The 26604-nt window shown below is 36.9% G+C and overlaps 1 protein-coding gene across 1 annotated transcript in view; it reads left to right on the top strand.

The window, feature by feature from the left end:
• The window catches only part of Gap43 (growth associated protein 43), a 95656-nt gene extending 69322 nt beyond the window's left edge, over positions 1–26334 (top strand). The window contains exon 3 of the mRNA XM_047564595.1: positions 26058–26334. Within this exon, the coding sequence (XP_047420551.1) occupies positions 26058–26146 (89 nt within the window). The 3' untranslated portion in view covers positions 26147–26334. The remainder of the gene's footprint in view (positions 1–26057) is intronic.
• Positions 26335–26604: the final 270 nt, after the last annotated feature.

The raw sequence follows: 26604 nt of genomic DNA, 5'->3' as shown, positions 1-26604 counted from the left end.
GCTTAGCATGTGTGAGACACTGGGTTTGATCCTCAGCACCATATAAAAATAAATAAAATAAAGATATTGTGTCCATCTGCAACTAAAATAAAATAAAAAAGCACCAGTCACACTAGATTGTTCCTACCCTATCACATATATTCGTTTGGAGTCCTTCCTGGAGGGATTCCTGATGTCTGTTTTCTACCCAGGCTTCTCAAGTGGGAATGGAACTACGCTGGTGCCCTCTGCTGGGATGAGGTAGGAAGTTCAGCAGGAAATAATGGTACCCTGGTCTTTTCAATGTAGAGTCACTGACTCTAGGCCCACAGCAGCCTCCAGGCAGGATTCATTTAGTACTATTTATTGGCCTCTCAGTCAGGTATGCTCTGGCATCATGCCTGAATTCATTAACTAAAAGGAATAATTGGATTTTTATGGTAAGGAGCCTGTCAGCTAATTTTTAAAAGTAATCCAGAAAAGAGCCCCTCTTTGCTCTGACAGTTTGAGAGCTGAGCTCCCCTTCATTGAACACACTACCATGACTGGTGGTACGGGGTGGCCATTGTGCTACTTCAAAATTGTCTTAAGAGACCTGGGGGAGACTCTGAGGTCATTTCTTAATTCTGTTCAATTATCATTTTTTTTTTTTAATGGTGAGGAAAGCACATTGATATTCCTTGCTGATTTTCTTGGCTCAATCAGAATTAATGCCATGGTGTTAAATTAGATTTAGAGTGTCTGCTCTGGTGTTCCTTTAGTTCCCTGCTCAGCTGATTTTTCTGCTAGAGGTGAAAAAACATTCATTTGTAATTAAGAAAGAGGTGGGAGAATGCTGAGAAAGAAACCAAAGAAGAAGAGTTGTGAATTCTCAGGTGTATAAATGGGTGGTAAACTTCTAAAATAAAAATCATGGGAGCTGGAGTCGGGTGGAAGAGGCTGGATTGAAATGGTCCTCCTTAATTCTCCACTTTTATTTTATTTTTTCTAAGGATCAATAATGTGGACATGGAGGTCTGCTTCTGGTTTCCATAACAACCTGGCTTATTGAAAGGCTGCAGGCTCCACAAATCCCCAATTATCAGTCTTCCAGGGCTTATTAATGGAGCTGAGGATCCCAGTGAGGCAGGGAGCTCATTGTTGGCACGTGCCTGGCGGGCTGGTGGGAGGGTGGAGGCTATGGGAAGCAGAGCTGTGAGGGGAGACAGCAGCCATTTGTCCCCTGTCACTTCAGGGGGGTGAAGTCATTCAAGACGCTGAGAATGTTTCCTAAAGCCCAAGTGGCTGCTGCGGCTGTTGTAGGCAGCCCAGAAGTCCAAGTAGAGATTGTTTTTCCAGTCCCACCCCAAAAGCCATCCATTTGGAATAAATCCATGTGAATATCACACATCCTGAATGTTTATTGAGCTCCAATAATTAATTGAACCTTCCTCACAAAACAATGGTGACTCTATATTTCTAATATTAACTGAAGCTTTAATTAAAATGTGAAGTCAACCTAATACATATTTGATAGCTTCGAATTACTCAGTCTTTGATCTGGCGTTCGCTTATTAGGTCCTCCCATAGAGTAATTACAATAGCAATAATTATACTGATGAGGATAAAATTGCAGACAGCTTTTATTTTTGCTACGTTTGTGCTAAATACTCTACATGAGTTTCTTGTTGGATCCTCACAATGATTCTAGGTTGAAGGGTATCATGAATCTGTTTTTACAGATGAGGAAACAGGAGCCAGAGAACTTAAATGACATAATGTGGGCCACATGGCTAGCACGAATGAACACAATAGGCACTCATGTTTGCTTCCTCTATATAATTATTTTTATTCTCCTTTGTTGTTTAACGCGGGTGTCCTTGAAATAGAAAAGAAAACCATATTACAGTAAATTCTATGTGACCCAACATGATCGGGAAAATGGTCTATCCTGCTTAATAGAACATTTTGATTAATAATTGCCATCTATGTCATTATTGAATTTCCAATGGAGAAAGGTTTGGAATATTACAAACCATACACAAAATTAGAAATATAGCAATCACAGTCATAAAATGTTTCAGGACCATTATACAAATGTCAATTTTTATTGTAAAGCAGAAGTGTTAGTTAATAAAGACTTCTTTTTGACAGAATGCCAGATGCACTGTTTTTATAACATGGAAATATCTGCCTTACCATTTTGAGTATTATGCATTTCAAAGTACTTTCTATGTAAAGTGCCACTGAGGTTCAATGTGATCAGAAAAGAAGTCTTTGAGATCTTTCAGAAGTAAAGAATATTAGTGCTGGGGAAATCTCAAATTCACTGCTCCTCCAACAGTCTTCATTAATCCTCTGAATATCACTAGACTATGCTTTTTAAAACCTGAACCTTATACTGTGTGGAGAATGGAACATGACATCCCTTTGAGGTGGTTCAATCCAAGTCTGTCATAAAGCACTGTGAGAGTAGATTTGCATTGGGAGAATTTTCATCATAGTTGCTCAAGCATCAGTTTTTATGATATTAGACTCCAGAATTGATAATAGAACTTGTTTGCAAGAACCCCATCTTTTTAAGAATTAAGAGAAGTGACAATAAGGACAGTTTTAGTTAATACTGAGCATATCATTTCAGCAGTTTACATGTGTCAGACTTTACCATAACACTGAGGTAAGTACGATACCTGCAATTTACAGATGAAGAAGGTACAGAGAGGTCACCTAACATGCCTAAGGTATCATGTGGCAAGTGGCGGGTTCCAGGTTCAAACTCAGACAGTCTAGTTCCCAAGTCTGTACTAGGGTCTGTGTTCTCCAATAGCGTTGTCCATACTCACTGTCTCCAGCTTTCTTCTTCCTCTTCTCTCTTGAACCCACAAGAAGCCCATCTATGCTCCCACCTTCAACTGAAAGAACTTTTGCCAAAGTCACAAATGAGATTGCTAAAATCCAGTGGACAATTCTACAACCTCCTCTTCTCTGCCCAGCATTAGATAGTTGATCACTTTGTTCTCTTTGAAACACTTTCATCACTACTTTCTGGTTCATTACTTATTCTTGATTTTTTTCCCGAGTACACTATCCAGTCTCTTCACTTTCCTTCATCCTTCCTTCTTACCTCCCTGCTTTCTAAATGTTTGAGTTCCCCCATGATACCATTCTTGGATCTTCTCTTTCTGTGTATGTTTATGACTTTGGTGACGATACCCAGTTTATGGCTTTAAGTATCACAGCGTGATAAACCCAGGGTTCTATCTGTAACCCAGAACTCACCCTGACTCCAGAGAACTGTTTCTACATGTCAGCTTGTATGTGTGTTAGACATCTCAAACTAACCATTTTGAAAACCAGACTACAATTTTTTCTCTGACCCTGCTCCTGCACCAGTCTGCCTCATCTCAGAAAAGGTCGAATCTGCCTTTTCCTTATGCTTAGTCAATAAGGCTTAGAATTATACCTGACTCATTTTTCCTTCAATAACATTTAATCTACAAGCAAATCTTATTTGCCTTCAGATTGTCTCTAGAATCTCAGCACATCTTGTTTTAGCTAGCACCCATAAGAAGACTTCAATAAAAGCCAAGTCCTTAAAATGTCATGATTCTCATTCCACCAGGTCACCACTCAGATTTCACTGACATTTACTCTCCCTCATTCCAGCTGTGCTGTTTTCCCAGCTCCTCCCTCACCAACCCTGTGCTCACATCTAGGGCATTTGCACTTTCTCTTCCCTCTGCTTCAACACCTCCCTCTTCCATGTGCTTACATAGTTCACTCTAGCCTTTTCAGCTTTCTATTCAGATTTCAGTTTCTTAAAGAAACTTTCCTTCTGTTTGATATTATCAACCCACCACCATCCCAGCAATCTTATTCTCCTTCCCTCCCAACTTTTTTCACAGCTCTTACCACTAACATATCATTCATTCTTTCTGTTATCTGTCTATTATCTATTATTCTTTCTATTATCTATCTATTAACTTTCTATTATTCTTTCTATTGTCTATCTGTCTATCTATCTATCTATCTATCTATCTATCTATCTATCATATATTATAAGCTCCATGAGGCATCAGGCATTTGGGGCTTTATTTTTGTCTGGTACACAGCTGGATCCCCGGGAACCCAAACAGGTAGTGCACACTCAGTAGACCTTTGTTCATTCAATAAGCAAAGAAGTTACCTAACTGATAAATATGACAGGCAACTCTGTTGGTCATGACCAGATAGAAACAAAGTAGTCAATTCTGATGTGGCAAAGGTGGCAAAGGTGACCCTGAATCACTCACATTCATTTGGCTTATTATTTTTTAATTAAATAAATAAATTTTATTAAAGCAAAGATAATATATCAAACTTAATACTTTATAATTATTTCCTATCATCTATTCTCTTTTTTTAATTTTTTTTTTTAATTTGTTCCAATTTGTTTTATGCCACCACTGAAGACACTTCCTCACTGCCACCTGGGCAAATCTCCCTCTGTCCCTACAAGTTCTCTGTTGACCCACATAGTTCTCACATGTAACATCATCCCTCCTAATGATGGGAAGAAGTGGGCAGTGCACAATGACGACAACTGGACTTTTGTCTGTGGCACTAGGGTAGCCGATCTGTGCTTCACTAACCTTTCTGCTTAGCAATCACATCTGCATGGAGGATAAGCCATAAGGAGGAAATTGTTTCGTCTCTCAATCCAAACCACTGGTAATTCTGCCCTGGTTGTTAATAGATAGCGAAACACACCTCTGCTTGCAAATTAGCTGCCTTTCTCTCCTGTTGAATCACCCAGTCAAAGCTTTAATGTCTAATAAAGAGTCTCTGGTGTTTAAAAGTTTTCTGTGCACTCTAAATTACTGTTAATTCAGCATTTACCTCTCAGTAGTTCTTTTTTAGTATGTTGAAATTGCTCACATTTTGATTATAGCTCAATGTGATTGAGGCATTTTTTTCATATGGGAGCTATTTATATAAGTATAAATAACATGTAAGCATGTTAGTACATGTAAAATCAATAGATAGATAGATAGATAAATTCAGGCTCTGTTGGTCATGATCAATCAGAGTCTAGGGATTAAGTCTCATGCTATTTGCTTGACCCATTTAGAAGAGTTTTGTGACCTAGATAACTCCAGTAAACCTGGGAGATCTTCTCTTGGATTCTCACCATGATTGGTAGAGGATTGTGAGACAAACAATAAAACTAGTCTGTATAACCGTAACCAAACTGGTGAGGAAGTCCTGCTCTTTATTTCCAAATGGCCTGGAGATCCGTGTGGGGTGTGTTTATGTGTGGTAGGCCTTAGGAAGTGGAGTGGAAAGATGTGGGCAGGGGAGGGAATGGGCAGAAAACTGAGGAAGAAGGCAAACAGGTGGGTGTGCCTATGTCACCTGAAAATCCCCACCAAAAGGAAGGTGTTGTGGTAGAGGACCAGGACACCAGCAAGCCACTGTAAGGGTTTGAAATCTATGGATGGGAGGACTCTTAACAACAAGAGTCTGCATTTGAATAAGACAACAATATATATTTGTATACCTAATGATTTGACTCTTCACCCATAACCCTTCATTACTTATTCATCCCTTCAATGTCTCCACTACCATCCTCCATCTTCAAATAACTAGCCAGCCCTTACAGATGGCATGGGAAAATGGGAGGAACAAGAAGAGAGGAAAGAGCTGTGATGAATCTTCATTGCTGAGTGCTTATAAAAGTGTCAGCCATTCTTGGAGACTAGAATTTCCTTCTCCTGAGACTTGGGTGGACAATTGCTGATTGTGTCTGTTTACTGTGGGATGCTTTTGCTTACTGTGAAGTACTTTTTGGCACTGGCAGGAGGTTGATGGGAATGTAATCGTTCCAGCTCAGCTATTCATCTTTAGCAACCTGTGTCCTGACACCTGCTGGGTGTGGCGAATTTGTACCTTGTTGCCACGTGTAGAATGTGCACGAGCGGAACAGTAACAGGGTTGATGCCACCCTTTCACATAGACAATTTTGTTTTCTCTTATTGTCTCCCACATTACTCTAATACCCTCTGTGCCACCACTCCCAACCTCTTCCTCTTCTGCCACCACTATGCTCCCAGATCTCCTGAGAGCCGTTACCACTCAGCCCATCAGCCAAAGTTAGTGGGTTTCCATGGTAACCAGGCAGCTGGTGTCTAGACACTCTGAGAGATGCCTTGCAATTGAGCTGCAAATCTAGCTTCCATCACACACCCTGCTCTCTTCCCTCCTCCTCTTTCCTTCCATATCCTTTTTATTTACAGCAGGCATTAATGCCAACACTGGATGGAGTTTCCTTTTGACAGGCCATTAAAGGAAGGAGGGGAAGAGAGAGAGGATGAAAAACCCAAATTTACTGTCTTGTCCGATCAGTGCAATGAGAAGACAACTGAGGTGACAGACGCTGATCTGGCTTGTTATTTCTTCCTCATGAAGGATTTTATTTAATTAAAATATTTTAAATTAGAAAACAGTGCCACTAGTCTATTGGGAGTCTTAAGTATCTTAAAGAGCCAGTAAAAGCATTTTTTCAGGTTAGGACTTCAGCTGATGGCACTGAGTTCAGGTAGAAATTTTTCACTGTCTCCAGGCAATCAATGTAATTTCCGTTTCTATGTTGCTCAGGGGAATTTCATGTCTTCAGTATTACTAGATGGAAAACTATGAAATGGAATACAGTCAAACACAAGAAAGGGCCTTTAGTGAAACCTCAGATCTGGGAAAGTCAAGTTTAAAGCTCCTTTATTTCTCCTGAGAGAGAAAAGCCACCTGACATCCAGACCTGGCCCGGTGCTCACAAGTCTGCCTTGATGTTCTCCTGTAGATATAAACACTTTTATGGAACACCAACATCAGACAAGTGTGCTTTGTGTGACACATCACAACAAAACACGACCACCAAGATCATATCTGAGCACAGACTAAATATGAACATTATCCAAACCACAAATTGGCCAAATATTTCCTTTGCCGACTAATAGGAATAAAAATGCTTACTTTATGCTTTCTCCTTTCTAAACAATATTTAATGGAATGACTAATCGTAAAAGTCTATTTCACGAGAGTATTCTAATGTACCATATTGTGCTTCCTTGAATTCATCTCCAAACCACCTAAAACATCCCCAAGTATGTCCTTTCTAATCCCTTCTGAGAAATCTTGTGGTTCTCCACAGTGTATGTTCTTCCTGGTTACAGAAATATCAATAAACCCAACTGTGTTCTACTACATATGTGCTCCTGGTGGTCTTTGACTGGAAGGTATTGATACTCCATAGAATTTCTTTCTACATTATGTATACTGAAGTTAACTTCAGTAAAAAAAAATCTTTTCCTCACTGTCTCCCACATCTGAGTATGTTCTATGTTATCTTTACCCCAAAATTTAGTATCATACATTCCCACTGATTTACCTTCTAAGATCTCATAAAACCTAAGTTAGAAAACAAAATTAACTCAACTTATTTTTTCTGTGTTGATTATTTATCCATCTTTGATCCCAGTAATTAGACATGGTAACTTGGGGCACTGGATGATTTGGAAAACTTCCTTATTACTCTTTTATGACTCAGGTCAGCATTGATAATTCATTGACATTTGAATCAGACAGCAGACTTTAAACATGTCCAGGCAAAACTGTAGTGCTAGCATGACAAAATTTTACTTTCATTTAAATTATAAGAAAAAGTATACCCCTGTTTCTGACTCAATGGTGTCAGAGAATTTGTTTGGGTAGCAATGTCCCTTTTCTCTTTTATCATCCATCAACATTAATGAACTATTTTAGCTACCACTGTTCATAACAGAGAAGTTTTGAAGAAGACTACCTTGGGAGCAGAAAGAAATGTTAAGAAATGACTGTATTGGTCAGTTACTGGTGTCTCCCCACATCCTGCAGTGCCAAGTTGTGTAATATGGTCATACACCCCTCTAGGTTCCACTGATGAGGTCACTTATCATCTCTATTTCAGGTTTAGTTCTATTCCTGGCTTTGGAATCATTATCATCTTCATTCCTAGGCTAGAGCAATTTAAAGACCCTCACAAAGTTGTCTTAGGATCATGTCAACTTGTGTCCACTAATAATTGGTCTCTTAATTGAGAAAAGATCCACAAATTAGACTCTGTTTAGTTTGTATTACCTAAACCCCTATTTCACTCATCTCTTTTTTAGACTCTTATTTCTCTGAGATGAAGGTGCGTCTTATTCTCACCCATCCTATTAGAGAGAGAAATATTGTTCTTAGGTCTGTGATTAGGAACCCTTTTGCTTGTTGGTAGGTTTCCCTAAATGTCCATAGTCTGTCTGCATTGGCCTCTTCCCACTGTCACCTGCACCCCTCCAGTGGTTTTTGCTTATTGACTACCGCTGCTCTTTGCTCCTGCTGGACTATTGACCTTAACCATATACTTCTGATATTGTACAATCCCCAACCACTGCCACCTCTTCCCATTGCTTACTGTTGGTTCCATGCCAAACAGTATTTTTATAGCAAATCTCTATTCCCTTTGAATCTGGCATATTTTTCATTGACTTTATCAGTACATTTCTTATGTTTTTCCCATTTTATGTCCTCAGTCAGAGAGATGTGCCTTGGAGAAGGAAGAATCAACAGATACAGGTGCATATGGAGAGAGGGAATTTAAACTTAAATCATTGGAAGAATGATAAGGTCAATCTAGTTATATTTGTAGTGATCATGATCAGGTGATATTCAGTATTGATTAAAATATAGGATTTAAGTTAGGGGTGGAGTCAAGGATATAGAGAAATATTTGACAATAGAATCTGGAATTTGATGAATCTGACAGAAGGAATCATTAAAGTTTTGGGACAAAAAAGTATTATGCTTATAGTGGTGTCTAAGGAGTAATAATATGACAGTGATAAATTAACTGGCTATCTGGGTAGAATTTAGGACTGGAGTCATTACAGACTATGAATTTTTTTGATAAAAAGTCTACAAAGAATTGAAATGTAGAATTAAACCTTGGATTGTGGTTGTGTTAGGAGACAGGGATAGAAAAACTAGCTCCAGAATGGCTAAATAAATAAGTAAACAAATTCCAGGAAATAGCAGAAATAAACCCAGAAAATAGAAAGAATAATATTTTGAGAAATGTCAAAGTCAAAGTATGTCAATAATTAAAATGATTTTGTTCAAGCTATAGCAAGAGGAACTCTAGGTCCTAATATCATAGTGTCTGGGGAGGGTGGTTTACTGTTACACTTTTATAGGGAGAAAGAGACAAACTACAGGTGGGGTGCTTTATGACTAGTACAGTTTTACAATGCAGGGAAACCCCATCAACTGAGCAGGATTATTTTGTGTGTCTAGATCATTTCAAAAGGACAAATAATTCTAATTTCAGCTGGATATTCAAGAGACAAAGAATGAGAATTTTGAGAATCTGTGCCTGGTTTTATCAGTTTAGGCAAAAAGGACAGGTCAATGTTTCACCTTATCACAAGTAAAAAAAGGGTGTCATCCCTGAGTCTTATGGGAATACTGGAAAAGGATAGGTAGAAAATTCTATGGAGAAGATGTTCTCCACAGTAAGCCACTTCTTGGAGTACCAAAGGGTGGGGGATTTCAAAAAGCAGAAGATTGGGCGAATTCCTTAACTGTTGCTGTTTTCTGGAGAATAGAACTCAGGCAAAGGTCAATACCCAAAACAAAGAGTGGTCAAAGAAAGGTCCATCAATAAGGGTTTGGAATATAATTTTGTTTTGGAAAGCACTGCAAAAAATTGTATGTTAAAAGTCAGCTCACAGAGAAGTAAGGAAGGCGAGGTAAAGATGGCAAAACTAATAGTTTATTCTTTCATGAAGCTTGTTGATGGAAGAGAAAAGAATGGGTCTATAAACTCCATGAGGAAAGAGGCTACCTTTGGAGTTTTGAAAGGCAATCTTGGGCAAGAGAGAATACATTGATATGTTTGTTCTGTTGTTGCAGAAACAGAACTCTGTAAGGTTTTGCAAGAAGGTAAATTTCACAAGGATATCCAGGATAACTTACTTGGAGAAGGAAGCTCAAGTTAGAGCTGCAATGGCCTGTTGCAATGGCCACTGTCCATCCACGGGGGTGTTGTGGGGGAATTCCTGTGTTTGAATAGTGGGTTACTGGAGATCTCCAAGACTTCTTTTTTACTCTAGGGTTTCTGTATATATTGGGATTACTTTGAAATAAATGGAGTTTTGAAAAAAGGAAAATAATGAGAGGTCAATCCTAGGCATAAGGTATGTCTTGGAAAATGGCTTTATTGAAGAAGAAAAATATGGGGTGAAGAACAAAAGACAGGGATGCTTTTGCAAATGGCAGTTTTGTATAATGGATAGGTACTTATAAATCTATAGTTCTAGCCTAGATACGATACAGACTCAGACTCACCATAAATCTTTATTCTTTCACTGCTTATTGTTCCATTATGCCCAAATAGCCAAAGCTATAACATTCTTTGTCACTAAATATAAATAAGAACTTGGAGATCTTGACTAAAAAGAGGAAAAGTCAGTACAAAATACTAATATTACTTTTCCAATATAGTTCTGGTTGTGTTCCAGTGAGTGCTATTGATTCTTAAAGCAATTTTTTACTCAAAGGCAGCACCATAATTTGATAGGCCCTAGGAAGTCAAAGCACACAATGAGTACAAAATGAATTGTCTCAGTAAGAGATGAGGATTGCATTTATTTACCCACGTGCAAACATATAATACACACACCATTTATAGGGCTTTCTTGTTACAATAATACTTGTTAAATTAACTTCAAAACTGAGTTAAACCTTTCTAGTTGTTTTTTTAACTTTCTGCTAGCACAGTAATATGGAAGTTATAAGGGGGAAATGATAAATATACTTTTATTTCTTCTGCTTTAGGATATAGAAATGATTTCTTATCGATTCTTAAATACGACAGGATTTGTAGTAATTTTAGCTATTTCTGCACTTTCATTATCCAGTAATTTTTTTGTCATTCAATTTATGAAGTCTGTCATAATCAGTAATAACTATTCAGGCTAAGTTACTAATTCTAGAGGTCCTTTTTTTCCTTTTTTGTGTAGCATACAAAAATTACCTCCCACAATCTGAATATAACATAGTGAAATTTGATAAAGCAATAATCCTCAACTCTGGTTTTGCAAGCCTCCAGAGTAACTAAAATGACTTTTGGTAACCCTTAAGAAAAATTGTATTGAATTACCTTGTATTTCACAAAGAAAAATCAGAATGAAAGGAGGGAGGAAGGGTCAGAAATGAAAGAGGGAGTAGAGTCATGCAATATACTTAGGACTGCTGGGGAGAGATCCAAGTTAAAGTCAGGGGAATCCATTCATCTCCAAAGGCTGTGAAAGGCAATCTGATCTTATGGAAATATTGCTGAATTCCAATTTGCTGTGTGACTTTGGACAAGTCACAGGAATGTTCTGTCTTCAGTTTTTCTCATGGGGAATGAAGGGCTGAGATCAGAGATAATCGAAAAGGGCTCCTTCAGCTTCTACTAATTACAGGAACAATTTTATGTAATTTTATGAACAATTACAAGCCAAGTCTGTGACAATGTATACAGATTTAGGATTTTTGTCCTGAATTATGTAGTTTAGCCATTTGCATTGATAAAATTAGCAAGACAACTGCCAAGTCTCTGGTTTTCTTTGTGTTGTGTAGAAAAAGCCATAAGGGAAAATTAAACAACAAAGATAAATAATTGTCTGCCTAATCTCAAGTTCTACCCAAACACATCATGGCTAGGCATGGCAAGGCACAAGTAGAATATGACTCATGAATGCAGTTTTTATTTAAAAAATTTAAATGTTATCCAGACAATAGATATTCTCAAGTAACCTAAAAATACAGTTTTGTAGAGTTAGAGTTATGTCTAGCTTTGTTTTCTGATTTTTAACCTTGAATCAGATAATAAAATGATTTAATCCAATATTAAATTGTAGGATTTAACAAACTCACATTTACTTTTGCTCCTAAAGATAAATATTGGAATTATCAGCTTTGCAATAAGGCATATTAACTCAATGTATATTAAAACAATACAAATGATTACCTGAATATGTAAAAGTAAATTATCATAACTATAATGTTCTCAAAGTCATACAGATTTGAATTTCTACATTAACACTTTTATAAATGGTCACTAGATAGGTCAAGGGTGACTCTGAAATGGCACAATGCCTAAATAAACTACTTCAACAAATGCAAAAAATTCTGAGAAAGAAAAGTAAGAGAGTAGGTTCAATGAAAAATAACCAGAAAACATGATTAGCCCATTTAATTTTTCTACTCCTAAGTATGAAACTAAATAATAAGGATAAAATAAGTGTATCTGAGATTTTAGAAACTATTAACGTCCCCCTAAATGGAGCTATAGATCTATAGAACATTCTTTTGGAAGTTAGGTAAGAGAGTGAGATGCTAACTTCAATCATGTCTGAAAAAAGATTCCAAAAGAAGTATGACATATCTTTCCCAGAAATCTTTAAAGAGGACAGTTATTTCCCTGTCTTATCCTGTCTCTATTCTTCATAGTCTCTTGGGATTCCTTCATGAGAAGACCCATAAATGAGCGAGTATCGTATGTAAGTAGAGAGAAAAACCTTATCAGAGCTGTCTTCCCCAGGGATTTCTCCCTTGACATCTCCCATCTCCAGATGACTACAAGACTTCCTGGAAATGAAAAAATCTTCCCCATAAGAAGCTGAACAATCTCACTGTATTTTTTTTTTTTTTTAATTTAGGGGACTATTAACAAGAAGTCTTAGTCTTTTTCAAATGAAGAATTCTGTGATTATGATCAAATAAAGGAATTTTTCTAAAAATTGGTTATGATATCTTAAGCCTGGAGAATTGCCATTCCCTGTATAACTTGCTTACTGAGTGGATGCAAGATTTACTACACAGCTGGGGGTAGGCGGTGACTTGGCTCTTGCATTTGGTATGGTAAGCATAATTTTCTACAAATGGAGCTAAGCCAAGGGATAAGGTTATTTCCTTTTGAAATCAACTGGCTGCTGTTGTTTGGGTGTGAAATAAGATTGTTCTGTCCTTAAGCGGAGGCAGTAACAGAAGAAGAGCCTTTGCCTTTTTCACATTACTCTTTAGTAGCCTTGATTCTTGTATCACAGGAGTGCTGACTTTTCTTTTTTGCTACCCTTAAAGTTTGGCCAGTGACTTCATGTTCTAGCCTTTTCCAAAGGGCTTTTTTGTTTTTTTTTCCTTTTTTCTTTTTTTCACTCTATAAGCAAAACCTTCGTAAGTCACAGACTCTACTCTCTTTTTATCAGGATATTTGGGAGAGTTTCTCTCTCTTTTTTTTCCCCCCTGTGGGCTAAGTTAGAATAAGCACAAACTACTGGGGAAGAGGGAGAACTTTAACATTAGTTTACTAGGCATGCATGTGAGCAGGGAAGTGGTGTACTGTGTTCGTTTTTGGAGTTTTTTTCCCCATCATTAATGTTCATTTTTTTCTTCATTATTTACAAATTTTTGAGGTAAGTATTTATAAAAAATTAGAAACACAGGGAAATCAAATAGAATATCTACACGTGAGACTCCTTAGCACAATGCTTGACACATAGTAAACATTAAATCAATGTTATTTCCCTTCAAGACACTAATAATAAGAATCAGTACTTTTGGCCATTTATTTAATCATGTTACTTGAACATTCATTGTTTAGGACTTTACATCAACAAATTTAATTCTCATAACAACCCCATGAAGCCAGGCATGATGGTGCACGCCTGAAATCCCAGGTACTCTGGAGGCTGAGTTCAAAGCCAGCCTTAGCAACTTAGCAAGGCCCTAAGCAACTTAGTGAGACCCTGTCTAAAAATAAAAAACTAAAAAGGTCTGGGGATGTGGCTCAGTGGTAAAATGCCCCTGGGTTCAATTCCTGGCACCAAAAACAAAAACAAAACAACCCTATAATATAGATACCCCTATTACTACCAATTATAGCTAAGGAAAATGAGTAGTAAGAGATTTAGTACTTATTCAAAGCCATGGTGTCAGAATTAAATGCAAAGTCTTACTCTAGAATCAGTCCCTTTAATTGCTCACTATCCTCTGTGATCTAAAAAGTGTTATGCTTTGAGTAGATATCTATTTTAATTTTATTTTTTATCTAAATAATATGTTATAAAATTAGTAGTTATTACATCAAAATTAGCAGTGAAATGGAGAATTATGAGAGAATGCTTTCCATCACCATGAACCAGAATAATCTTGGGATTCGGTTTTCTAACTCAATATTTTGAAATTCATACTAACTTTTGCTATTTCCTTCAGTCATAGTAACACAGTCTACAGTTTTTCTCCTTGGGATATATACATCCCAAGAGCGCTTTTGACATATAAATAAAATTTCAAGATTTTATATATATGTATATATATATACATGCATGATATTAGGAGTTGGGAGTAATGTAGATGCCTCCACATATCCCCAACCCCAGGCATGTTTTAGGTACTTGGAATTTGTTAGTGAACAAATTTGAAAAATCTCTGCCTTTTTGAAGTTTAAATTCTAGTGTCTCCTTTGGTAACATTAGTTCATAGTCGCAGAAGACTAAACAGAAAAATTAGCATATAATGTAAGAAATACAATTTCTGTATGAAGAGAATTGATTAATTTTTGCCTTTTTTTATGTTGTTGGAAACATCATTTGAACTGGGTCATGAGGGATGATAAGCAAAAATCCAAATGATTCAACTTCAGAGATTTACTGATGGGCTGACTGGTCTGCCTCTCAACTGTAGACCTTCATTTTGGTTTAAGGGATATCTTTGGTTCTAGATCTCTAGAATCAGGCCCTGAGGTGAAAATTCTGTGCAAATAATACATTGGTGGAACCCTTTAAGGGAGTAACCAGAGAGGATAGGATAAAGGAAGAATCCAGGTAAAGAGGAGCATTCAAGGGATGGGTAGGTAGTCCTGCCTCATCCTACAGAGAGCTCTGAAGCATGAATTCTATGATACAGGTTGTTCTGTTCAAAAGCAAGTAAGTTAGAGGGGACATGATCTCTCACACCTAACATTGAGGTGACTCTCAATTCATCTCTCCTACCCAAGGAGGCAGATGTGAGTTGCAAACCTCCTACAGCTGGGGGATGGTTGCCTCAGCCTGGTAAAAATCTGAGAGGATCACCAGTAGCATTGACCACAAGAACTGAGACATCTAGAAGTAGAGATAGGGTGAAGAGATACAGAGATTATTTGGATGGCAAATGAGGGAAGAGATAATATTGAGAATTGATTTTTTTGGTCATTTATAAAATCTGATATAATATTTATTTTTTTGCAAATTCACTAAAAATGTCTAGAATGAAGGTAATTTAAATTTAGCCAAGTAGAAGAAGTAGCACTATAACCCAGAGCCTCTGACTTGAAGTTAGTTCTTAAAGGCAAAATCGGCACTATCAATTCCTCATAGACCTCACCATCAATTTTACCGATGGTCAGATATTCATATTAATGTTACCTACTGGCATGTTAGACAATTGAGTTTATAAGGTCAGAAATACAGCTAAGATTTTCTCCCAGGTAGGACCTCACTTAGGACCTCATGAAGTAAAAAGAGAGATGTAGAGTTGAAATTGCTAATGTGTTTGTTGTAAACTTGTCTTCTGGATGTTAAACATATTTCAGTGTATAGAATTTACATTGACCCCCAGAATTGAATGTAGGTAAATTCCTCGCTTTCTAAAACAACAACATAAATTGACTATCTAATTTGATTATTTCATCCTAGATCCTTTGTCAAAGAATACATGGTAGCAAATCAAATCATAAAGCATTTTTCATGTACAGAAATAACTAAATTCTTTACCATGATAACATGAGAAAAAGAGATGCTACTGGATAAACAGTTATTGTAACTGGACTAACAATAAACTGAAGTTTTAAACAAATCTCAATTTTTACTTTATTTTGGAAGTATATATGAAGATACATATCTCAGCAACTGATTTATATATTAATTTTAAACAGAGGTTTTCGAACTTTCTTGGTTCATGACTAAGCAATTTATTTTATGGCACCCTCAGGACAAAAGAAATACTTTATGATTCTGCTTATTAGGTAGTCTCAACTTCCTCATCAAAAAATTTGGGGATATTTAGAATATCTCTTAATTCTTTTTAAGCCAGAGGATTCTGTGTTTCTACCATACCTGAAAGGTTTTTTTAAGTAAACCTATAAAATGTGCTCATGATCATACATATGCCTGTACACATACATTTGTGTGCACATGTTTAAAATTCCCTCTCTCATTTCAAAAAGAAATTGCAAAATCATTGGAAGGCAAAATGCTACAGACCGATATTCCAAATGTGGGACTGACCATTTCCAACCAACTATTGGCAAGCTCATGAGAATTTGCAGAGACTGAGAAAACAGATCTCCTGAAACTAAAATCTGTAGAAGTCTGTGGTATATTTTGAGCACAGGTTCCTGTCCTGTCAGATGGGATTTTGAACTTTATTTAAAAATATATGGATAGTCCATAGAAAGATGAAAGCAAAAATTCCTAAACTCAATTGTTTCTGACCACCACTATTATTGATACTCAATATCACAATGTTACTTTTTTATCCCTGATGTGACATTTCTCAAAATTTCTGTCACCAGTGTGATGATTGTTTATCATTGTTGATTCCACATTATTCCTTTCCTCTCATATACTAACGGAAGTAACACTTTGATAGAACCAGATCTAACTGCCAGCTTGGCATGTAAATTAACTAGGAAGAGGAATGTGGGAATAAGTCGACTGTTATGCTGGAATGACAATACCTCCATATTTTTGTTTTGATTTTTAACTTCTAGAAGCTGACTTACTCATTATGATCATGAAGAAGATCATAAGAAACATGGTAAATTAACATGTAAGAAACATGGTAAATTAATAGGCTAGGGATGTAGCTCTGTGGTAGAGCACTTGTATAGCTTACTTGAGTCCCTGGGTTCAACCCACAGCATTGAAATAAATACATAAATAAAGTTAACATAATTTAATTTTATATATTTACTTTATCTTATTCAAAAAGTTGTTGATGGCTACTAGGCAAGCCACATAATTTGTAATCATTTATCTTTCTGTGAGTCTCAAATGGGAGAAGAAGATAGAACGCTAATTTTTGACAATTTGGTAGAAACTCTGTATAGATAATGTTTAAGAAGTTTCCAAGGCTATCTGTCAACCTCTACCTTCTTTGGCTTTTGTTTGGATGACTTTTAAAGCTGTGGTTCTCTTCTTTCAAATAAAAACATTAACCTTTGTTCCGTAGAATGGAAATTCTGTATTTTTGTCTTAGCTTCTGTAAGAATATCTTTCTTTAATTAATACTCAATTATATCCTTAGTTTCTGAGTCAGAGGTTTTACAGAAATATTCGGAGGTAAAGAATGATTAAGAAATTCTTAATCATTTATCTGGGAAATAAGATTTTTCTCCTTTGGGTAATTGCTTTTTTCTCCTGGCATGAAAATGTTAAATGTGATGGCTCACATTAGGTTGAGTGGGTTTCCCAAATCCATAGGTTGGATTATAATCCAATGAACACTGAATCACAGAGGTTGTACTAAAATCTCAATACACTGCACTCTGTGTATTTGAATTATACAAAGTATTTTCAAATATCTTTCTACAACTTCCAAATAGCCCACAATTAGTTGGGGCAGGCTTTAATATCCATATAATTTTCATATGAAAAAACTGAAGCAAGGAAAGGATTACGAACCTGTCTAAGTTCATATGCCTAGTTGATGGGAGACTCAAGGCTACAATGTAATTTAGCTTGATCCCCATCCTAAGCATTTGACAGGAGAAGTCAAAATATATATATATAGTGTTTCAGGTATCACTTGGACCCCTTCATTCATCCTCTGAGTTTTCTTCTGGGTTAAAATTATTTTTTGTTATTCTTTGAAAATCTTAAGTGTTTTGTGATGTAAGTGATAAGGTTATTCTCTTCCAAAGTCTCAGAAAGCAAGGAGTGGAGGCACAAGGGTTTTTGGGGCTATTATCTCAACATCAAAATTATGTCTATGGGCCCAGTATTTTGAATGTGATTTAAAATATGAAATTAGTGATGATAAGAGTAAATGTGGATTCCAGCGGTCATCAAAGACCATGATCTGGGTTTCAGCCTGACATCTGGTACGTGGCTCAAGAGAAAGACCATGTAAGTAACGAAAGGACTGTATGTGAGTCAACTAACTAATGTTTTTTATTGCTTTCCTCTAAGATTTTGAGGTGATGATGCTTAAAATTCAGGAAAGATGAAAATAAAAAGGGAAAGGAAGCAAACACCCCATCTCCGTGGTGATTGGTAGAGTATTGTGGGCATGGCCCCAGGATGATAGCAGCTTCTATTTAATCAATGTTGACAAGACTGGGGAGAGCTGGGCAGGTCCCAAGAGGTAATGTTTTACTCGGAAATCCACTCAACCTAATTTCAGTAATGTAGGGCTGTGGAGGGGCCTGGACCCAAGCCAGGAAACAGGGCCATTAGAGCTCAGTGTGGGCGATGGCAGCTGGGAACACCGCCATCCCTCCAGCAACACTGCAACCAGGCTGCCTCGCTGAGCACAAGCAGCCACTGCTGCATATGCTCCTGGTATTTGCTCCCCAACAGAATGCATAGACATGCCATTCTCACCCTTTCGAGGAAATAAATGGAATGCATAAAGGCAAGAGGTGCTTCCAGAATATTTTTCAGCATGAATCAGAGAGTGAGTGTGACATACACCTTTCAAGGAGCACTGTGAAATTGTCCACCCCAATCTTTTGTCTTTTAAGAGTGCCATTGCACTGTTGCAGATGGATACAAAAATAAATTAGCATCTTTATTTGCTTCTTAATGCATCCTTATTTTAAGAATGGTAGTTGTAGATCAAGAATGTGAAACTGCTAGGGTTTTCCACTTTTCAGAATATATAAGATTCATTTAAAACTCAACTTTGCAAATCCAAGCTAAGAGACCCAGGAGAAATAATACCCCTTTGGGCTGAGCTCTTTTATTCCTAGCTACTCTTTTTTCCTTTGCTACTCTTTCACCAAAAATCAAGCCGTCATTATAGTAACTACTAGCATGTTAAGTCCAAGAAGGTAAAGATTTTGGTTTCATATTTTCATATACTACCACTATACTTTCAATTTGTAGAACAATATGTGGCATGTAGTAAGGCTCAGTTCTTTCCATTGGATGAATAAATAAATGAATGAGTGAACACAGTTTTTCTTCTGTTTTGAAGCATCCTTCAACTCTGGAGCATGAGAAATACATGATTTTACTATGATGTTAGTGTTCCCTTTTTAAGTTAATAACCAAGAAAATTTATGGGACTTCCAGTGAACTTGGTGATTTCTAAGAGTTCATTGGACTTGGAAGAGTGATGTTTTGCCAGGGTTAAAATGTCATGACATGGGCAGGTTATACCTTTTTGTCATACACTGACATCATCTATCCAAATTGTCTGAATATACTTTTTTGAGGCCAAATGATATTTATACCATTTAAATTATTACACATCAGGAAGGCAGATTAAAGAAGTTTTTGCCTCCATAGCTTAAACTTCTACCAGTAATACAGTTATTTTCTCCTAAAATTATGACCATGTTTCATTTGAAAAAATTACCCAATTTCATATCTTAAAAAAACGTTTTTCTTTTCAGTGCAAACTACTAAAACACATAAGCGCTTTCTGCTTTGGATACATTGTGTCTTGTAATAGAACTAGATTTTGGAGGACTGACTTTGTCCTGGTGAAGACTGATTTGGGGGAAGGCCATAGTTAGCTCCGTAACAGTAATGACTCTCACTGGTCACATGGCATATATGTGTGTACATATTTGTACATATTGTTTGTGTGTCATAGCCTGGATGCTGTAACAAAATCCTGTAAACTGGATGGCTTTTGAACAATAGAAATATATTCGTTATGGTTCTGGAGACTGGGAAGTCCAAGGTCAAGATGGCAGCTGATTCAGTTTGTTGGGTGAAGGCCTAGCGTCTCATGATGGATTCTTCCCCCTGTGTCCTCACATGGAGGACAGAACTATCCATCTCTCTGTGGTCTCTTTTATAAGACACTAATCCTAGACATGGATGCTCCACCCTTGTAATCTAATCATCTCCTAAAGGCCCCACCTCTTAATACGATCACCTTGGGGATTAGAATTTCCACATATGAATTTTGAAGGGACAAAAACATTCAGACCATAACACTAATTTACTTAATCTTGCTTTCTCTGTAATGTCTTAGCCAAAATGACAATATTAGGTTTTCATGTTTAATATAAGTAAAAGTACTATTCAGAGCTAACCTGAATAAAGAAGTTCAGTCTACTCATGGGCTTGCTGAATTGTTTGCAGTTACAGCAGCAACTCCAGGTCTTACTCATTTGCCAGCTTCAGGCTTGGTTTCTCCCGCTCCCTTGTTCACTCTCCCTTGGCACTGAAAGTCTCACTTCAGTCTTTTAGCTTCTACAGCCTCTTAAGTAATAACTGTCACAGAGGGAGGTTGATCCTCTAGATGAGGAATGTGGTTATTTACTCTAATTGGATCTCCGTAATTGGAGTGACAGCTGGCTTCAGACATTCATCTGTCTTTGACACTCACCATGATGATCAAAGTTTTTGCACAAAATACTGAAGATTACATATTAACCCATCTCTAACATTTGCAAATTATGCAATTAGTGCCAGAAAGTGCCAAGACCAGATTTCATATTATGAAATACTAATCAGGGATCTTCCCTCCATTTTGAACTGTTTTTAATATGATCAATGTTTTAAACTAGGCTCCAGGCCTTTGTGCCTGTGGATTCCCTACCCTAGTTCCCACTCTGAGTCCATCCATCCTTATTGGACTGAGATAAAAGCAGGGAAAGCAATTTAAAGCAGAACCTGTCTGCATGACTCTGTCCTAGGTTGGAATTGCTGCCACTTACTATCAGTGTGACCTTAGGTAAATTATGTAATATCCTTGTGCTTCAACTTTCCCAGTTTTAAAACAGGGTGATTAAGGGAACTTTGAGGATGAAATGACATGGAATGATCTAAACATATTTAGAACTCTTCTGAGCATGCCACTTTTATGGTCTAATCACCACCTTAAGTCCCGACCTTTAGGTGAGGATGAAAGGAAATGAAATTACACTAGTATACTTAGAACTGTTCAGAGCACATTGTTAGAGCTTTAAACTATTAGCTCTAGTTATATACAAAGGTCAGGAATGTCATTGTTTACAGTTCTTTCCAGGCATTGAGGTTGCTGAATGGACAGGTTAGAAAATATAGAAATAAGGCCAGGTATAGTCGTGTGCACCTGTAATCTCAGATATTTGGGAGGCTGAGGTAGGAGAATCACAAGTTCAAGATCAGCCTGGGCAACTTAGTGAGACCCTATCTCAAAATAAAAACTAAATAAAAGGACTGGGGGTGTAACTCAGTAGTAGAGTGTTCCTGGATTCAATGCCAGTACCTCCAAACCCCTGTACACACACAAATGTAGACATACAACTATATGGCCAATATGATTTATTATCTATAATGACTTGTTCAGGGCTGATATCAATGAAAGAAGAAACAAGTTAGTACCATGGAGAAGTTTTCTCCTGCATTTAAACCGAAATGAATCTATACATAAATAACTCGGGTTTCATTTATAACAATTTCTCCTTTGTCTGAGTTTAAAACCTTTCCCAAACTCATATTTAGTTTCCCATCGAAGTAGATGTAGCTGGAATAAGTATAAGCCCACATCTAACTGTTGTTTCCTTCATTTGTATGTAAGTTTTTTTTTCCCCCTCAAACATCATTATGGGCTCTTAGCTGACCTCACTTTTGTGGTTGCGATAGATTGGTACTTTGTGTGTTTTGTTCTTCTCTCCATAAATTCTTGGTGGCCTATAAAAATTTCACTGAACCCATTGACTTAACCCATTTTATTTTTGCCAGCTAGTCAGTCCTTCATCTAAAACAAAGATGACCCCTCTGTCTAATGTTCAGTATTATCAAATAAAAAAAAATTGCTCTCAACTCATACAAAATAAAATGTATATATAGTTATGGGTTCAGCTGAATTGAGTTTCAGATGAATGATTGACATTTCCTCTTTTAATCATCTAATAAAACTGATTTTAATTTTATGGTTTTTATAATTTAGAACCAACATTTTTTTTTTTTTTAAATCTCAGAAGTTTTATATGTTACTAAAAGCTCATAGATTCTAATTGTTTCGCATCTGGGTGCTGAAGTGCTAAAATAGGTTTGCTTGACCCCTGCTGCTTGAATTTGTATACCTGCTACCTGGACAAGTAGAAGATCTGAGTGTTAGTTCTGGCTGAGCCCTGAGCAAACCAAATGATTTATGTATCTGGACTTTAATTTCCTCATCTATAAAGTGAGGATATGTATTCTATCTGTTAACAAATATTTATTGAGGCTTTTCCCTGTATTAAGTCTGTCTGCACACTGGGGATTCAAAGTCGAACAAAAGTAGATAATGTTGTTGCTTTACAGAGTTTATGGTTTAGTGAGTGGATGATTTTAAAGGGCCCTTTCACTGACAACACTTCATGATTATGAATTTTATTATCTGTTAAAGATATATTATGAAAGGTCTCAGTGAGAACAGGCTTACTTCCTACTCTTTCCTACTGCTTATCCTCCACACAGAGAAGAATGCCTTGCATGTGACAGGTGACCAACGACTAATTGAACAAATAGACAAATAACAATATGAAAAACACTTTGAAGCATTCAAGGGAAAGCATATGTAGCTATTGAAGATCTTTTAATAGGGAACAGACAGCCATGACTTTCTGTCATAATGAACAGATTTTTACCAAATTTTACCTTTATCCTAGACCTAGGACAAAGGCTAAAAGGGAAAGTTGAGGACATTTGGAAGTATTTGACTGATTCCATTTGAACAAGGATAAAAGCATGGCTGCATCTCAGAATTATCTGAATCTCTGCTCTTTTGTTTCTCCCTTTTGGGTTTTCTTCCTTCTTATTCCAAAAATACACACCCAATGCACTTTCCCTAAATTCTTGAGTTTCCTAATTTTCCCTCAAATCATACAAAATGGTTCCCAAGTTTTCGTTTCAGTCAGAGAGATGTGATGTCTTCTCCTGCTCCCACAACTGATTATTCTATACATTTCAGGCAATTTAATTCAATATTATATTCCTCTTTGGGATTGAAAAGTGTACTAAAATGTTTCTTGGAACTGATAAGGATATTAAACTACCTTGGGAATACTTGTAGTGTCCAAAGTTTTGGGTAGGGCAGAGGCAGAACATGAATTCTCTGAAAGAATTTCAGATTGTTAGAGAAGGACCTCACCAAAAGAAATCTGGAAGCTCCTAGCAGAAAATATATGATTGATTAGTACACCAAAGTTCTATGATCCCTGAGGATACATAGATAGTATGATGTTTAGAAAGGATTTAGTTTTATCATAGAACTTGTATTGGCACTCTGTTGTTCAAGAGTTAGTAATTGTTAATTTGGAAAACTACAGACTTTAAAAAAAGAATGTTACAAGTAATAGTAGGTATCATCACCAGAATAGCTACGTTTGGATGATAGCTCAGAGTGAATTATGAACCCTATAAGATAAACCAGACTTTAGTGGAAAATGAATCACTGTAAGGTGAAATTACCTGTCATAGCTTCTTACATTTTTTACTGGACCAGACCAGCCTGGTTTGAGTCTAGAAACTAAATATAATTTCAAGAAAGTAGCATTTTCTTCTGTTGAAGATATTTAAAAGATTATTAAGATGAGTATTCTAAAGGGGTTCCAAAAATGTATTTAACAGTGGTGGTTTTATTTGAATATACATTTTCAACTTCATCTGAATATAACCATGTAGCTGACTGATTTGGAGAGTAAAACATTTTTTATGAAGTCCTCTACTGGGCCCCATTTCTGTAATCATAACATTATCTCCCAAATACATTTTATTTGGTATTCCTAGCTTAATCTTTAAGCATATCTGTATTATACTTCTTTGTTCAGTTGGCTATAATTGATTACAGTGAGAAGACACGAAGCAGAAGTGAAGGGAAAAGTTGCCTGGGGTAAAGATTGGAGGAAACCAGACACAAGTTTCAATGAGTTTTCAAAGACCATCCATTATCTTCAATTAAATACAAACTTGTTAGCCTAACAAGATTCCATTGACTCCAGTTTATCTTTCTAAGAAAAATTTGCAGCTAGTACACATAAAAAGGGAGAAAAAAATAATAGCAACAGCTTCATTTTGAAGGACACAGATATTCCCACTGTGAGGAAGTATGCGGAAAAATGTTGACATGTCAGGTCTGGGATTGAAAGTCTTGCTCATAAAATTGATCCATGACTGGCATCCACAAACGGTTTTGAAGGGCTTCTCACAATTCCCTAATTGATAAGGATGGGTCCCTGAGCCTGAAATCATTTAGCCTGCAATATGATTTATGCTGAATATTTTTTCTCCTTCTGAGATTTTGGATTTGGTATATTAAGTAGAGGGTCCCTACATGACCAACTCCCAGTAAAAATTCTGGACTTGCAGCCTTAAGGGAGCTTCTCTGGTAGATAACATCTTACCTGTGTTGTCAAAATTCTTTGCTGGGAGATTTAAGTGTTTCCTTAGAACTCTACAGGACAAGACTCTTGGAAAATTGCTTCTTTCTGGTTTCCTCCAATCTTTGCCCCAGGTAATTTTTCCCTTTGCTTATTTTACTTTGTGTCCTTTCACTGTAATCAATTATAGCCACAAATAGAACTGTTTGCTGAGTACTGTGAGTCCTCCTGGCAAATCATAGAACCTAGGAGTGGTTTTGGCTGGGAGGAGCGTGTTATTGTTTGGTAAAACAGGTGATGGACAAATGAACCCTCTTTAGATAGGCTGACATAAGTAAACTATCTTGTAGCATAAAATCAACTGCGTTCTATAGGGAAATCTTTAGGGAAAAGAAATCACAACTTCAAAAAAACTCAACATCCTACATGTTAATCAAGGTAATATATGTCTTATGAATAAGAGTATTCATTCCAAATGTGCTTGGTTGCAAGAAACTAAAAACTACTATGGTGCTTTAAAGAGGTTAATTAGTTATCTCACTCAATAAGAAGCCCAAGGCAAAGATGTCCAGGAATGATTCGGTCATCTAGTGATGAATTTTTTCTTTGGTTCCATCATATTTAGTGTATTGAATTTTGTCTTTGTGGTTATAGCATAGTTACTACACTCCCGGATATGTTTTTTGATGCTTCCATCGTTCTAAGAGAATGCAAAGGGCAAAAACCAACTCAGTCCAATCCAGGGACTTTTATCTCTATGTGACCAGCACTGCTGTTGGTTACCCATAGCTCCAACAGAAGCTGGAAATCCAAGTATTTTATTTTTGGGTCATTATAGTACTAGATACAAGGGGCAAGAGAGTTAGGATGAATTCTTAGTGCTCCGTGTAAATTATCTATCACCACTCTCTGACACTTATGGAACAAGAAAACAAGACTGTTTTTTATTCCCCACGTGAATATCACATGTTGATACTTTCTTTGCAAGGCAGAGAGGTGAAAGACCACAGTAATTTCTTCTGAGTGGTCCACTTGTCCCTAAAATTATGCTTCTTGTTCCTGAGCTCTTCTGTATGTGCCACTGAAGAACTTCCTAGAGGTAAACTCTTCTGAACTTGGAAATTGTATTACTGGGAAAACTATGATCTCTTTTAATCCTAAAGTTCTTATATAATGGTTTAGGAAAGACAGTGGAATGAATTTGACATAACTCTTCCTATGTACATATATGAATATACCACAGTGAATCTCAACATCGTGTACATCCACAAGACTGGGATCCTAATTTGAATAAGATGTACTCCATGTTTGAATAAAGATGTCAAAATGTTTATACTCTACTGTCGTGTATAACTAAAAAAACAACACAAAATTTCAAAAAATGAAAAAAAAAAATGCACTGTGCCATTTTACAATGAGATGAGACAAAATACTAATTCTTCTTTTTTTTTTCTCTCTCTCTCTCACCCCATCTTGCTTTCTTCCTCAGAAGCTGTAGATGAAACCAAACCTAAGGAAAGTGCCCGGCAGGATGAGGGTAAAGAAGAAGAACGTGAGGCTGACCAGGAACATGCCTGAACTTTAAGAAATGGCTTTCCACGTCCCCACCCTCCCCTCTCCTGAGCCCTGTCTCTCCTGCCCTCTCTCAACTCCACTCTGAAGTTTCCCCTCCTGTCCTGCTCACGTCTGTGAGTCTGTCCTCTCCCACCCACTAGCCCTCTTTCTCTCTGTGTGGCAAACATTAAAAAAAAAAAAAAAAAAAAAAAGCAGGAAAGATCCCAAGTCAAACAGTGTGGCTTAAACATTTTTGTTTCTTGGTGTTGTTATGGCGAGTTTTTGGTAATGATGATCCAATCATTTTGGGAAATTCTTGCACTGTATCCCAGTTTTTTGATCTGGTGCGTGTGGCCCTGTGGGAGTCCACTTTCTCTCTCTGTTCCAAGTGTGTGTGCAATGTTCCGTTCATCTGAGGAGTCCAAAATATTGAGTGAATTCAAAACCATTTTTGTTTTCCTCCTTTTCAATGTGATGGAATG

Source organism: Sciurus carolinensis, chromosome 9 (genome assembly GCF_902686445.1).
Source record: "Sciurus carolinensis chromosome 9, mSciCar1.2, whole genome shotgun sequence".
Taxonomy (NCBI): Eukaryota; Metazoa; Chordata; class Mammalia; order Rodentia; family Sciuridae; genus Sciurus; species Sciurus carolinensis.
Note: the sequence above shows the minus strand (reverse complement) of the source record. Positions and strands in the feature narration are given on the sequence as shown.